The 16,709-nt window shown below is 33.7% G+C and overlaps 1 protein-coding gene across 1 annotated transcript; it reads right to left on the bottom strand.

Annotated features, from left to right (window-relative positions):
- Positions 1-10,249: 10,249 nt before the first annotated feature.
- LOC138891965 (uncharacterized) lies at positions 10,250-10,735 on the bottom strand. Its single transcript, XM_070175655.1, has one exon. It carries the CDS (start codon positions 10,733-10,735, stop codon positions 10,250-10,252), a length of 486 nt encoding a protein of 161 aa, XP_070031756.1.
- Positions 10,736-16,709: the final 5,974 nt, after the last annotated feature.

Genomic DNA, 16,709 nt, shown 5'->3' on the forward strand with positions numbered 1-16,709 from the left:
TTATTTTTATTATTATTATTACTATTATTATTATTATTATTATTATTATTATTATTAATGTTGCTATTGTTGTTTTTGTTATTGTTGTAAAATCACACATATTATTATTAGACTCACAATTGTTGAAAACACTCGAAATTCAAAATAATAGACTAGAAAGTAAGAGAAACCTTAGAGCCGAGAGAGAGTTTCTTGGAAAGAGAAAACAACTAAACCAACTTTAGCAACAGCAACAAAAAAAAAAAAAAAAAAAAGAAAAATATAACATACATAATCTCAGATGCCCTCTTTATATAATGCATACAACAAGAAAGTACATTAAATAGTTGTAAATGAGGAAAGTTCAGAAAGAAAAGGTGTAATAATCAATACTAGATGGTTTGATATTATTATTATTATCAAAATTATAGCATATGTAAACTTAGAAAATTCCACTTAAATAATACTCATTGTGTTTTAATTTAGTTGACACAATTTCCTTTTTAGTCTGTTTCAAAAAGAATGACACATTTCTACAATTGAAAATAATTCAATTTTAAACTCTTCATTTTACCCGTTTTACCCTTAATGAGAAACTTTTTAAACCACACAAATGTCATGGCCCCATAAAGCCTTTACCCCTTAAGCTTTTAAGACTACAAGTTTCAAAAATCTTTATTTTTTTCTTAAATACTGTATCGAGTCAAACTAGCTCATTTAAATTAAAACGGGGAGAGAAATGCGCATCCACGCATTATTCACGAAGCCCAACTCTATTTCACATTTTCTTTGTGCTATATATTCGTCCATTAACCTAAGAGAAAATGACCCTCTATTGCCCCTCAAAATTTAATAACCCATATTTTTTTCCATTAACACGAAATAGCCCTCCGGCCCAAATATATTACATCTAATAGCCCGAAATGTCTATTTTGTTTATTTATTGTATAGTGACAGTCTATTTTGTATATTTTTTGTATAGTGACAGTTTATTTTTTATATATTTTGTATAGCGACAATCTATTGTATATAAATTGTATAGTGACAATCTATTTAGTATATTTTTATATAGTGACAGTCTATTTTGTATAGTTACGGTCTATTTAGTATATTTTTTGTATCATGACGGTCTATTTTTGTATATATTTTGTACAGTGACAGTTTATTTTGTATATATTTTGTAATATACCAATATTCAAAAAATAAATGCTCTCCAATCTAATACATAGTCTAAAAATATAAGACGTGGGGTTTACCTCTATATTGGTCAAACTTTTGGGACTACTAATTGATTTGGAGTGATTTCTTTTCTTGTCTTTAAGTCGAAGTTTTCAAGAATTGAATACAAGATTTGTCAAATCTCAGTAATTGTAGTATTAATACTAATGGTGTCCAGACTCCAGCTTCGAACTCACCGCAAATTATGGAATCTAAATCAAAACCCAGTCAGTCTAACCCACTGTGCTCGACCTCGTTGGCTTTAGATCTGAACGGAAACTCAATAATCGGCGATCCTCCATTAAACCCAACAACTCTTTCTTCTTGTTTTATTTACTATTTTTGGGGCTTTTGATATTATAAACAACCTTGCATATGGATGAATCCGGTTCGTCACCGGTTTCACACATAGAACCGGATTATCCGCCTGAGGCGTCACCGTATTCTCCACCCTATAAAAATATTTCTGGGATGTTACTGGCGGCTGTTCACTCAAATGCTTCATATTGCTCTCAAATATTGTTTCAGGCAAATCAGTATCAATCTAATTATCTATTATCTAAAAACTATCTAAAAAGGAGTGAAAATAAGGAAATATAATTGATTTTTTTTAAACTGGGGTGCATCTAGTAGTTACGGAGTTGAAAAATTTGAAATTTGAAGGGGGAAGAGTGGCGGTGGTTTTGGGCTAGCCCTTGTAATTGATTTTGGGCTATTAATTGTATGGTTTATTTTATGGCTACCGATTGTCATTAGTTTGTTCTGGATGGCTATACGTGATAATTGCTCTTAAACTAATCTAAATAGCCTAATTCGCAAGGGAGAAATTCAAAAATAACCAGATTTACAAGTGGTAATTGAAAAATAGCCACAGTTTCAAAAGTAATCGAAATTTAGCCCCTTTTCATGTAAAGATAAATCTGATCGAAAACACTGTTCAAAATCCGAAAAATATTCCAGCATAATATACTGGACTGCAGTATAATATACTGAAACTCTAGTATATTATACTGGAACTCCAGCATATTATATTGGAGTTCCAGTATAATATACCGGTCCAATATAATATGCTGGAAGTTCATACACAGGTGCTCCAATCTCCAGTATATTATGCTGGAACTTTCCGCGTGTTGGAGTTCCAGCATAATATACTGGAAGATCATACACAGGTGTACTAATCTCGAGTATATTATGCTGGATTAGTCCGCATTACAGCAAAATATTAGCTATTTTTTAATGACTTTACAAACGCTGACTATTTTTGAATTACCAGTCCAAAAATTGGCTAACTCGTGCTATTTTTACAATGCGCAAGGTTGGACTTCCCAGACCAGCTATTCCCAACTCGCCCATTCAAGCAACAATTCTCATTTCCAAAAGGAAATTATTATGTGGGCGTTTAGATATCAGAATTGTGAAATTTCGAAACAAGTGAATTTTTTTTTTTCAAATGAAAATGGTATTTGAAATTAGAGTTGTATTTGGACATGAATATAATTTAGAGCTGTTTTTGAATTTTTGTGAGTGATTTGAAGTGAAAATTTAAAAAACAGTTTTTTGGCTTTTTTTTAAATTTTCAAAAATTATTGAAATTCAATTTCAAGTGAAATTTGAAATTGTCATGGCCAAACATTGATTTGGAAAAATAGGAAAAAAAAAATCGAAAAAATGTTTTTTAAAAAAAGATTTATGGCCAAACGGGCCCTATGTTACATTTACCTAAAAGAAAGGGAGCCCATTTTGACAAAGAACCCTTCGTTCCTTATTGATATAATAATGGTATGGACCAGGAAGGATAATTTTCAGTTATTATGATCAAGACCTAACTCCATTAAACTCACTGACAAAAGCACGTGGATATTTGCAAGACACAAATTAATTCAAAGAGATATGACAAACACCACTCTTTAAATTATGTGGCATAGTTTGAATGGGCCAAAATTTCAGATAGAAGAGAAAACAATTATTAATCAAAATAGTTGTCCGTCCAATCTTTTAAATTAAAAATAGTTGGTGGATGTATAATATATATATAAATATATATAATTAATATATACCGGCTAGAAAAAATAAAAATTAAATTTGACCCGCTATTTGTGTAACAAACTCAATAGAAAAGAAGATTTTTTAAAATTTGTGTCTGTAAACATGTTATAACATTTGTTTGAATATAAAAGTTTGTCACTAAGAATAAAATTAAAAGTTTAAATTAAATTATTTTCAAATTTAGAAAGTTATCATTTCTATTAGAATCAGAGGCGGACCTATGTGTTATAGTGAGATGTCATCGGACCCCGTAAGTTTCGACATAAACTTTATATATGTATATGTATATACCTTGAAAATAATTAATTTAAAACACTCGATACCCTAATCATTAAAAGCTTTTAGGGACACTGAATGAACATAATATTGTGCCCCTGTTGTGTAACGTCTTGGATCCGCCATCTTAGATCCGCCATCTGACTAGAAGGGAGGAAAAAAGAGATGTTATTACATAAATTGAAATGATGAGCAGATGACCTTTAGTACAATAAGCATTACAGACAACTTTCTTAAGGAGAAAAAGAAGAGGTAAGCCTTGTGGAAAAAAGAAATACAACTGTTTGAATGGAAAAAAACAGTAGGATATAAAAGATAGACGGGGACTTTAAGGTTTGTGAACGCCGACAGATCTACCTTGAGTCTCTAGATAACGGACCAATAGCAAATCTCGATCAACTTGAGCCAGTATCAAAATCTGCACGGAAAGTGCAGAGTGCAGCATCAGTACAACCGACCCGATGTACTGGTAAGTGTCGAGTCTAATCTCGGCGAAATAGTGACGAGGCTAGGACAAGTCACCTACATATAACCTGAAATAGCATAATCACGCTAGTGGCAACAACAGTAAATAAAGAAATAACGCAGAAATAATAGGAGGGGAACATACATTGGGGGAATACAACATAAAGAGTGAGAATAATGAAAAGACAAAATTAAACCGGAAATCCTTAAACGAACTGAGAAATTAAGACAGCAAGGAAAACTACACGGCATCACCCTTCGTGCTTTTACTCTCAACCACCCCAAATAACAAATAAGACTGCACGGCATCACCCTTCGTGCTTTTACTCTCTTCCTCACAATATAAATATTTCATGCACGGCATCACCCTTCGTGCTTTACACTCTTCCTCACAATATAAATAAATCATGCACGAAATCACCCTTCGTGCTTTACACTCTTCCTCATAATATAAATAAATTATGCACGACATCACCCTTCGTGCTTTACACTCTTCCTCACAATATAAATAATCATGCACGACATCACCCTTCGTGCTTTACACTCTTCCTCACAATTCACAGAATCAATAACAACGGATAGAGAGAAGTTTCACAAGAAATCAATATTTCATCAATGATTACTTTCACAATTTAACATCTCAACATCGAACCAATATTCACAATTTTATCGACCTTGGTGAAACCGGATACAAGTCTCCCAACATTTCAACTACAACAATAAGCATAGATAACAAGGTTTAAGACTACAAATTTGCAAGAAATGAAATTTCACTCGCATGCTATGACTCGACCATAACGTATAGATGCTCGTCACCTCAACTATACATCATATTCAACAACAAAACACGTAGCAAATACTCACACAATACCTATTCTCTCAAGCCAAAGTTAGACACAATACTTACCTTGCTCCGAAGGTCACTTAATTCTCAATCACAGCTTTTCCTTTGGAATTCACCTCCAACCCACTCGTATCTATTCAAAAATGACTCAATAATATCAAATATTGCTAAAGGAATCAATTATATTTTATAAATTAAAATTTTCAATTTTTTCTCCAAAAGGTCGAAAAATCTACCCCGGGCCCGCTTGGTCAAAATCCGAGGTTCGGATCTAAATCCTTTTACCTATTCATCCTCAAGCCCGAATATATAATTGGTATTGGAATTCGACCCCAAATTGAGGTATAAATCCCCAAATTCCCGAAATCCCTAGTTTCTACCCTATCCCCTAATTCTACCATGAAAACTTTAGATTTTTGGTTGAAAATTCAAGAAATGTAATGGGTACTTGAAAGAAAATAGTTTAGAATCACTTATCAACAATTTGGGGAAGAAATGACTCTTGAAAAATCGCCTCTCACCATTTGGTTTTTGAGAAAAATGAATTTTTGGCTAAAATCCCGTTTTTGGATTCTGTTAAGTGCTGAGAGACAGTGTTCATCGCATTCGCGAGAGTACTGTCGCATTTGCGAAGGGTACTGGCTGCCAAGCCTTCGCGTTCGCGAGACCCAGCTCGCGTTCGCGATGATTACTCCCCCCTGGCCTTCGCGTTCGCGAGACATGGCTCGCGTTCGCGATGAAGCAACGATCAACCCCCCTTCCCCCCCAGGTCCTCACATGCTTCGTGTTCGCGTTGAGCAGTCACGTTCGCGAAGGGTAAGTCCCCCACCACTTCGCGTTCGCGACCAGGCCTTCGCGTTCGCGAAGAAGAAAACTTCAGCTGCCCAGTTTACTCTTCGCGTTCGCGAGAGTACCTTCACGAATGCGAAGAAGGACATGCCAGAACACAGACTCTACAGAAAAACCAGATTTCCAAAGTCCAAAACATCTCGTGGCCTATCCGAAACTCACCCGAGCCCTCGGGGCTCCAAACCAAACATGCATACAGGTCTAAAAACATCATACGTACTTGCTCGCATGATCAAATCGCCAAAATAACACCTAGAACTATGAATTTAGCACCAAATCAAATGAAATCCTCAAGAACACTTAAAAATTACTATTTTCTCAACCGAAGGTCCGAATCACATCAAATCAACTCTGTTTCTCACCAAATTTCTCAGACAGGTCTTAAATATCATGATGAATATGTATCGGGCTCCGGAACTAAAATACGGACCAGGTACTAACAATGCCCAACATCAATCAATTCTTTAATTTTCAGACTTTTAATTTTCATAATATGAGCTAGGGACCTCCGAATTCGATTCCGGGCATACGCCCAGATCCCATAATTCGATACAGACCCACCGGGACTGTCAAAATATGGATCCGGGATCGTTTACCAAAAATATTGACCGAAGTCAACTAAAACAACTTTTAAGGCACAAATTCTTATTTTCATTAGTTTTCAACATAAAAACTTTTCGGAAACCTGCCCGGACTGCGCATACAAATCGAGGAAGGTACAAATGAAATTTTTAAGGCTTAAGAGCGCAGATTCAATTTCTAAAACATAAGATAATCTTTTGGGTCATCACATCACTTTGGCCATAAATCTCCCACGAGAATATAATAGCTTGGTATTGGTTTGGAGTAATCTGCCAGAGGCCTTTATTTTAGCTTGAAATGGTCTAAATGTAAGAGAAATTCCATTTTTGGTAGTATCTAGGCGATTGAGGTTTGTGAAACTAACCTCCAAAGTTTTCTCAATGAATAATTGAAACCAGTTGTTTGGAGAATATATGTGTTCTCTCTTATTGTTCAATACTAATTGAAGTGTTCCAAAATTTTCTCCACCATTCTTATCCGTATTGCAAATGATTTTTACATGGTTATACAATAATTTTATTTTGGGTTAAACCCCAGGATGAAGAATATGTAAGAATGTTTAGAAAATTCTCGACAAGAACGTAAAATTGTGGTTCAATTTTTTAAAAATAGAAATGAAATAGGGACCTTAAATTTTATGTTTACGAGTTTTGGGTGTTGAGTAATGGATCAGATTCAATTAATTTGGGTTGGGGATTAAAAAGGAATAGAAGCCCTCCATGCGGCTCTTCCGTTAAAATAAGGGCATATTTGTTTAATAGTTAGACGGTAGGGTTATTTTTGATCGAATAGTATAACAGAGGAAAATTTTAAATAATTTTCTATAGTAGAGGGATATTTTTGACCCTTTTCCGTTTATTAGATATGTGGCAGTTAGGATGCAATACCTGATGTTTGGCCAAAATGCTATATTTTTAGTGCATTACTCTCATTACATGTTGTTAGTTTAGTGGTTAATTGTGCGACATTTGAGCTAAATTATATTGCTTATGTGTAGGAGCATCAGAATAAAGAGTTTGCACGAAAAAAGGACGAAAATGCAAGAAAAGAGCATAAAAACACGAAGTACCCAAACCTGGCTACAGGCTAAGCATATCCAGCTCTATAACCATATTGACCGCGCTACAGGCCAGGCGTAGCAAGCTCTGTAGCCAGGCTGACCGCGCTATAAGTCTGGCCTCGCGAGGTTTATAACCCGGTGATCAAAAGTGCGTGAATTAAAAGACTTCGACCCAGTTTTGGACTTAAGAACCTCGAACCCTAGCCTATATATACTCCCTAAATATGTCTTAGGGGGTTGGACATTATTGGAGAGGCAAGAAGGCTATGAGAACACTTGGAAGCAACGAATCATAAGAGTTTTCTCTTCCGTTATTCCTTAATATGTATTTTAATACTTTCAATTATTATCATGATTGTTAGTATAGTTATGAGTAGCTAAACTTTCTCATCTAGGGTTTGATGGAACCTTTTGAAGGATGATTTTTCTATTGCGTTTAATATAATTTTGCCATTGAATTTTCTCTTCTTGTTCTACTACGTGATTATCTTAGTTGATTGAAGGGCCCTCAATTGATTGTACCTATTTAGTGTGTATACTTTGAAAAGGGTACATATTTAGGTAGTTATTGAATAACATCTCTCTTAACGTATTTGAGGAATCAGTACGAACGGTTTAAAGGTAGGATTAGGAATAACAAAATCATGGTGCGATTTTAGTGAGCGGTAAACTAGTGCCAGCTAGCGTGGTTTGAAAGAATACGTCTAGTAAATTGTGGTAGTTGCTTGAAAGAGAATTACGACACTCGAAGTACTCATGATCGGTAGAGAATACTTAGGCGAAATTATAGAAAATGCAGCGGGGAGAATTCTGACAATTGGGGAAATCATAACTCTAGGACTCCTTAATCTTGTCTCTAACTCTTATTATCTTTAGTTAATAATTCTATTTTAATTAGTTAAAAATAAAATCTCAATCTTTATAACTTCAGAATTTATTCAAACTTATCTTCTTAGTGATAGTGACAATTGTAGCTAAGTTTTAGTTCTCTGTGGGATTCAACTCCGGACTTTTAGATCGAATTATATTTGCAGTGGCCACTTATCCTCATTAGGATTAGAGTTGGGCATGATCAATTCCCCCCAGAATTTGGTAGGTAGTTTGGAGTAAAACCATAAGGCTCTTGCTAACATGTATTTATGATTTCTTTCAACAATGCCATTATGTTGAGGTGTATGAGAACAAGTTGTTTGGTGAATGATCCCATTATCTGAAAAATATTGTATGGCAGAAGTAGAAAGGCCAATTTCTAAGGCATTATCACTTCTAATGGTTTTGACTGGAAGATTAAATTGGGTTCTGACCATGGAGATAAAGGCTTTTAGCAAATTAAAAGTATTACTTTTGGAGTGCATTTGATGAGTCCAGGTTGCCCTGCTATGATCATCCATAATGGTCAGGAAATACCTTGCACCAAAGTATGTGTTAGTATTATAGGGTCCCTAGGTGTCAACATGAATGAGTTCAAACAAAGACTTGGAAACTGAATTACTTTGGGGAAATGGTAACCTTGCCCGCCTTGCTAGGGGACAAATGGGACACACAAAAGATTGTTTAGAAGATAATAGAGCAGAAATAGAAGAAATACTTTTTATTCTAGCAAAAGGAATGTGTCCCAACCTACGATGCCAAAGTACATCATGTCTGTTTATACTAGGTACGTCATTATTGAAAACTAAAGGAACATAATTCAATGCAGATTTAGATTGTTTAGTATTGGAAAAGAACCTATCACCATTATTCATACATTGCACATCTTTATTGAAAACAAAATTAGGACAACTAGGACTAGAATTAGACTCATTGGCATGAAGGAGCTTGTAGAGGCCTTGGTCCTGTCTACCAAGCTCTAGAAGCTTCCTCATGAAATGGGCCTGTATTAAAAGGCATGAAGAGGAAGTAAACAAGACCATGTAGTGAAATTGTTGAATCAACTTGTAAACTGAGACTAAATTGTATTGAAAACTAGGAATATATAAGACTTTATCAAGAGTTAAAGAAGGGAACAAGGTAACAGAACTAGTATAAGTAACTTTTTCTTTATAACCATTGTGAAGAGTTACCAAATAAGGAGTAGGGAGTGGAGTAAGATTAGAAAGTATGTTTTTGTTTGAGGTCATATGGTCAGTAGCTCCACTATCTATAATCCAGACATTTCTACTAGCACCAAACAACAAGCAAACATGAGAATCATCATTAATATAAATAGGCAGAGAGAAAGTACTACCAGCAAAGTTGACAGATCCCATGAGGTTAGTTTGAGAATCAACAGCTGAAGAAACTTGAGTTTGTTGCAGGAGAGACATAAGTTGTGCATACTGTTGCTTGGTCAATCCAGGTACTGAAGAGGCATGTTCCTCACGATCAGAAGCAGTGTAAAGTTGAGGTGAGTTGTACTGTAGAGTGTAGGCTGTTGCAGGATACTCAGCCTCAACAGTCACATTAGCAGCCATCCTTTTCCCCTTATTGAATTTGAAATTTTGTGGAAATGCAGGTAACTTGTAGCATTTGTCGATTAGGTGTCCAGGTGTTTTAAAATATTTGCAAAAAATATTTCTCCTAGACTGATCAAAGTTCATTTTCTGAGTATATTACTTAGTAGAGAATGTCTTATTGTTGACATTGGCATTGGCATTTGGATGGAAAGTTTTATTATTGGCATTCACATTGAAAGAAACAGATTCTGGAACTAGTTGGGGAGTGTATTGAACTTGCTTCTGATTTTCATCATGAAGTAGAATATTGTATGCACTATCAAGTGTGGGAGGAGGTTGCATCATGAGCAAATTGCTTCTCACTCCCATATATATTTCATTTAGGCCCATAAGATATTGATGAAGCTTATCCTCCTCCTTATCCTTTTGAATACCATCTCTTGCAGCACACATGCAACGATTTCCATGGTTCTTACGCATTGTACCCAACTCATCCTAGAGCTTCTTTAGTTTATTGAAATAGGACACAATATCAAGGGAACCTTGTTGTGTGGAGGCCAATTCTTTCTTTATTTCGAACACCTTAGTACCATTTACAGCCCCAGACCTACGCTCCAATTGATTCCAAATACTCTCAGTTGTCTCGGAGTACTGGACACTCTTAGCTATAGTTGGTGAAAGTGAGATGGTTAGCCATGAAATCACCATATTATTGCATCTATCCCATTGACGCAACTTTGAAACATCAGTGGTAATTGGCCTAGGACATGAGCCATCCATAAATTTTATTTTACTCTTAGCATAAAGAGACACTATCATACTTGTTCTCCATCCTCCATACCCTGACCCAGAGAATGGAGTGATCACCAAACACATCCCAGGTAAATCAGACGAATGGAGAAATAAGGGACTTGTAGGGTTAGGAATGTATGTAAAGTTATCACGAAAACTAGCATTTACAGGAATTTCAGTATTCACCATTTTAGGAAGGTACAAAACACTCAAATGCAAAAGATAATGTTTAAGGTTTTTCTGTCACCAAAAAAATAAAATCTTCCAAACTAATTCTAAATAAAATCAGCAAAAGAGAGAAATACTCACTGAGAATCCAATTTCTAACAAAAGAATCGAAATATTATCATCGCAGACCAGTCCGAAGAAAAGTCGCAAAAAAAAGGCGAAGAGGCAAAACCTTCGATTCAAACAGTGAGGGTAAAATCGATCGACTCCTCTTGTCAAGATCTATCTAACGCACATGGCTCTTATACCATGTGAACATTAACAAACCAACTACAATGTATGTGAATTTGATTAGGGTTTCAGATAAGAAGAAAGAAGAAAGCTTAGAGAAAAATCAATATTTTCATTATGAGTGTAAACAACTGTCTAGAGACTTATATTTATACTAGGGGCAAAATTATAAACACACTACCCTCTTTATATGGGCTGTAAACCCGAAAACTTATAAATACACGTGAGCCAAACCTTGGTCTAGATCTGGACTAAAACTAACTAATAAGACTAACTAATAAGTGAGATGTATCCAAGATCATGTCTAATAGGTCTAACCAGGTAAAGACGTCAACCTATTATCACGTGTTAAAATTTAAAAGTAATAATATAAAAAGATTTTATATTATCAACACAAAAAAGTAAAATCTTATATTGATTAGTCCCTATATTCAAGGGTGGAGCTAGAGTGTCGAGAACATATTTGGCCGAACCTAGTAGTTTTAGTCCAAATCTTGTGTTTGCCTTAAAAAACTCATTGAGTATTTATAAATTATTAACTTAGAACCCAGTGACTTAAAAGAATTAGAATTCAAAACCCATAAACTTAAAATTTTGGCTTCGCCTCTGCCTACATTGCCACGACAACAAAGAACAAAAATATTGTAAGGCTACCGCAAAAAGAAAATAATCTTTGCTCTAGAAATATGTACTATATCATTAAGAAAAAAGAGTAAAAATTGACAAGCGGTCAAGATAGAAAAAACTCCCTTATATATTGGCAAAGTTGAGGGACGAAAGGACTTTATAATAGTAGTTTGTATATAAAAAGAGACCATAAGAGACTTGCTAATGCGGTCCAGATGTGTGTGCTTTCATATTCGATGATCATGTCGGAAAGCAATATTAATCATAGATATTTGTTAAAATATAGAGGTCGAAACAAAAACATGATGTGCCATCTCAATATCATAGGGTCCATTTAAGAATGGCAAGTGGGCTGGTCCCGGGCCTAAACGGGCCAAGTGGACAGGTCCAAACGGTTTCAATTTCGGATCGGTCCCAAATTAAACGGGATAAACGGTCCCGGACTAAACGGTCTATTTTGTAGGGACCGGCCCGGGACCGGGACCGTTTGGTCCCGGGCTAAACGGTCCTGGCCCGCGAGCTAAATGGGCTAAGTGGGCCCAATGAATTTTTTTTAAAAAAAAAATTAATTAGATATTAGAGACAAAAGGATGTTAAAACAAATATCTAAAGCAATGCTTTGTAAATTTTATTATAGAATTGTGACCTAAATTTTATCTAACATCCTAAATTTTATATATTTAATATTTAATATCAAATATAGCTTTTATATATATATATATACACTATACTATATATACATCTTATATCGAATATATATATATATATATATATATATATATATATATATATATATATTATACATTAGGTATATATACTATACTATACTATATATACATCTCATTTAGTATATATATATATATATATATATATATCAAATATAGCTTATATATTATACACTTAGTAACAATAAAGTAAGCAATAGTAGTAATTATAGAAGGAAATTAGAGAGAGATTGCGATAGATTGATGATTTTGTAAGAAAAATAAAAGAATGAAGGGGTATTTATAGTTGAAAATAGGGAAAAAAATAATTATAAAAAGTTTGGGGTTAAAATAAAGTTGGGGGGAGGGGGTTAAATGGCTATTTTATAAATAGCCAACGGCTATTTTTGACAGCCCAACGGCTATAGTTTTTTAAAAAATAAAAATAAAATAAAATAAATTAAAAAAATATAGCCGTTGGGACCGTTTGGCCCGCTAAAGGACCAGTCCCGATCCCTGACAAGCTAAATGGTCCCGGGCCTTGCGGACCCAAAGCATAGGACCGGTCCACGAGACTGGCCCAGGCCCACTAAAACCGGACCAAAATGGTCCTGACCCGTTTAGCCCGTTTGGCCCGCGGTCTCGGGCTGGTCCCGGGCCTGGACCGGCCCACTTGCCACCCTTAGATCCATTCTTCATGTTCCCATAATGATTTATATGACAATAACAATAAATCCAGTATAATGATGATATATATGAGTGTTTGTAAAAGTTACAATTATCATTAAGTCTATATTATTATTATTATTATTATTATTATTATTATTATTATTATTATTATTATTATTATTATCATTATTATTATTATTATTATTACAATAATAACAACAAACTCAGTATAATTTTATATGTGGGGTCTGTGGAGGATAATATGTATGCAGACCTTACATTATTATTATTATTATTATTATTATTATTATTATTATTATTAATATTGTTATTGTTGTTGTTGTTGTTGTTGTTATTGTTGTAAAAGTCACACATATTATTATTAGACTCACAATTGTTGAAAACACTCGAAATTCAAAATAATAGACCAGAAAGTAAGAGAAACCTTAGAGCCGAGAGAGAGTTTATTGGAATGAGAAAACAACTAAACCAACTTTAGCAACAACAACCAATAAAAAAAAGAGAGAAATATACATAATCTCAGATGCCTCTTTATATAATGCATACAACAAGCAAGTACATTAAATAGTTGTAAATCAGGAAAGTTCAGAAAGAAAAAGTGTAATAATCAATACTAGATGGTTTGATATTATTATTATTATTATTATTATTATTATTATTATTATTATTATTATTATTATTATTATTATTATTATTATTATTATTATTATTATTATTATTGTTATTATTATCAACATTATAGCATATGTAAACTTAGAAAATTCCAATTAAATAATACTCATTGTGTTTTAATTTAGTTGACACAATTTCCTTTTTAGTTCGTTCCAAAAAGAATGACACATTTCTATAATTAAAAATAATTCAATTTTAAACTCTTCATTTTACCCGTTTTACTCTTAATGAGAAGCTTTTTAAACCACACAAATGTCATGGCCCCATAAAGTATTTACCCCTTAAGCTTTTAAGACTACAAGTTTTAAAAATCTTTTTTTTTTTCTTAAATACTTTGTCGAGTCAAACTAGCTCATTTAAATTAAAACGGGGGGAGAAATGCGCATCCACGCATTATTCACGAAGCCCAACTCTATTTCACATTTTCTTTGGGCTATATATTCGTCCATTAACCTAAGAGAAAATGACCCTCTATTGCCCCTCAAAATTTAATAACCCATATTTTTTTTCATTAACACGAAATGGCCCTCCGGCCCAAACATATTACATCTAATAGCCCGAAATATCTATTTTATTTATTTTTTGTATAATGACAGTCTATTTTGTATAATGACAGTCTATTTTGTATATATTTTGTATAGCGACAGTCTATTGTATATAAATTGTATAGTGACAATCTATTTAGTATATTTTTATATAGTGACAGTCTATTTTGTATAGTTACGGTCTATTTAGTATATTTTTTGTATAATGACAGTCTATTTTTGTATATATTTTGTATAGTGACAGTCTATTGCATATAGATTGTATAATGACAGTCTATTTTATATAATTTTTGTATAGTGACAGTTTATTTTGTATATATTTTGTAATATACCAATATTCAAAAAAAAATGCTCTCCAATCTAATACATAGTCTAAAAATATAAGACGTGGAGTTTACCTCTACATTGGTCAAACTTTTGGGACTACTAATTGATTTGGAGTGATTTCTTTTCTTGTCTTTAAGTTGAAGGTTTCAAGAATTGAATACAAGATTTGTCAAATCTCAGTAGTTGTAGTATTAATACTAATGGCGTCCAGGCTCCAGCTTCGAACTCACCGCAAATTGTGAAATCGAAATCAAAACCCAGTCAGTCTAACCCACTGTGCTCGACCTCGTTGGCTTTAGATCTGAACGGAAACTCAAACATCGGCGATCCTCCATTAAACCCAACAACTCTTTCGTCTTGTTTTATTTACTATTTTTGGGGCTTTTGATATTATAAACAACCTTGCATATGGATGAATCCGGTTCGTCACCGGTTTTACACATAGAACCGGATTATCCGCCTGAGGCGTCACCGTATTCTCCACCCTATAAAAATATTTCTGGGATGTTACTGGCGGCTGTTCACTCAAATGCTTCATATTGCTCTCAAATATTGTTTCAGGCAAATCAGTATCAATCTAATTATCTATTATCTAAAAACTATCTAAAAAGGAGTGGGAATAGGGAAATATAATTGATTTTTTTTAACTGGGGGTGCATATAGTGGTTACGGAGTTGAAAAGTTTGAAATTTGAAGGGGAAAGAGTGGCGGTGATTTTGGGCTAGCCCTTGTAATTGATTTTGGGCTATTAATTGTATGATTTATTTTATGGCTACCGATTGTCATTAGTTTTTTTCGGATGGCTATACGTGATAATTGCTCTTAACCTAATCCAAATGGCCTATTGCACAAGGGATAAATTCAAAAATAACCAGATTTACAAGTGATAATTGAAAAATAGCCACAGTTTCAAAAGTAATCGAAATTTAGCCCCTTTTCATGTAAAGATAAATTTGAACGAAAATACTGTTCAAAATCCGAAAAATATTCTAGCATAATATAGTGAAATTCCAGCATAATATACTGGACTGCAGTATAATATACTGGAACTCTAGTATATTATACTGAAACTCCAGCATATTATATTGGAGTTCCAGTATAATATACCGGTCCAACATAATATGCTGGAAGTTCATACACAGGTGCACTAATCTCCAGTATATTATGCTGGAACTTTTCGCGTGTTGGAGTTCAAGCATAATATGCTGGAAGATCATACACATGTGCACTAATCTCCAGTATATTATGCTGGATTGGTCCGTATTACAGCAAAATATTAGCTATTTTTCAATGACTTTACAAACGTTGACTATTTTTGAATTACCAGTTCGAAAATTAGATAACCCGTTCTATTTTTACAATGCGCAAGCTATTCCTAACTCGCCCATTCAGGCAACAATTCTCATTTCCAAAAGGAAATTATTATGTGGTCGTTTAGACATCAGAATTGTGAAATTTCGAAACAAGTGAATTTTATTTTTTAAGTGAAAATGGTATTTGAAATTAGAGTTGTATTTGGACATGAATATAATATAGAGTTGTTTTTGAATTTTTGTGAGTAATTTGAAATGAAAATTTTGAAAAACAGGTTTTTGGAGTTTTTTTAAATTTTCAAAAAATATTGAAATTCAATTTCAAGTGAAATTTGAAATTGTCATGGCTAAACATTGATTTGGAAAAATAAAAATAAAAAAATTCGAAAAAAAGTTTAAAAGAAAAAAAAAGATTTATGGCCAAACGGGCCCTACGTTACATTTACCTAAAAGAAAAGGAGCCCATTTTGACAAAGACCCCTTCGTTCCTTATTGATATAATAATGGTATGGATCTGGAAGGATAATTTTCAGTTATTATGATCAAGACCTAACTCCATTAAACTCACTGACAAAAGCACGAGGATATTTGCAAGACACAAATTAATTCAAAGAGATATGACAAACATCACTCTTTAAATTATGTGGCATAGTTTGAATGGGCCAAAATTTCAGATAGAAGAGAAAACAATTATTAATCAAAATAGTTGTCCGTCCAATCTTTTAAATTAAAAATAGTTGGTGGACGTATAACATATATATAAATGTGTATAATCAATATATACCGGCTAGAAAAAACAAACATTAAATCTGACCCACTATTTGTG

The sequence above is a fragment of the Nicotiana tomentosiformis genome, chromosome 5, assembly GCF_000390325.3.
Source record: "Nicotiana tomentosiformis chromosome 5, ASM39032v3, whole genome shotgun sequence".
In the NCBI taxonomy this organism is placed as follows: domain Eukaryota; kingdom Viridiplantae; phylum Streptophyta; class Magnoliopsida; order Solanales; family Solanaceae; genus Nicotiana; species Nicotiana tomentosiformis.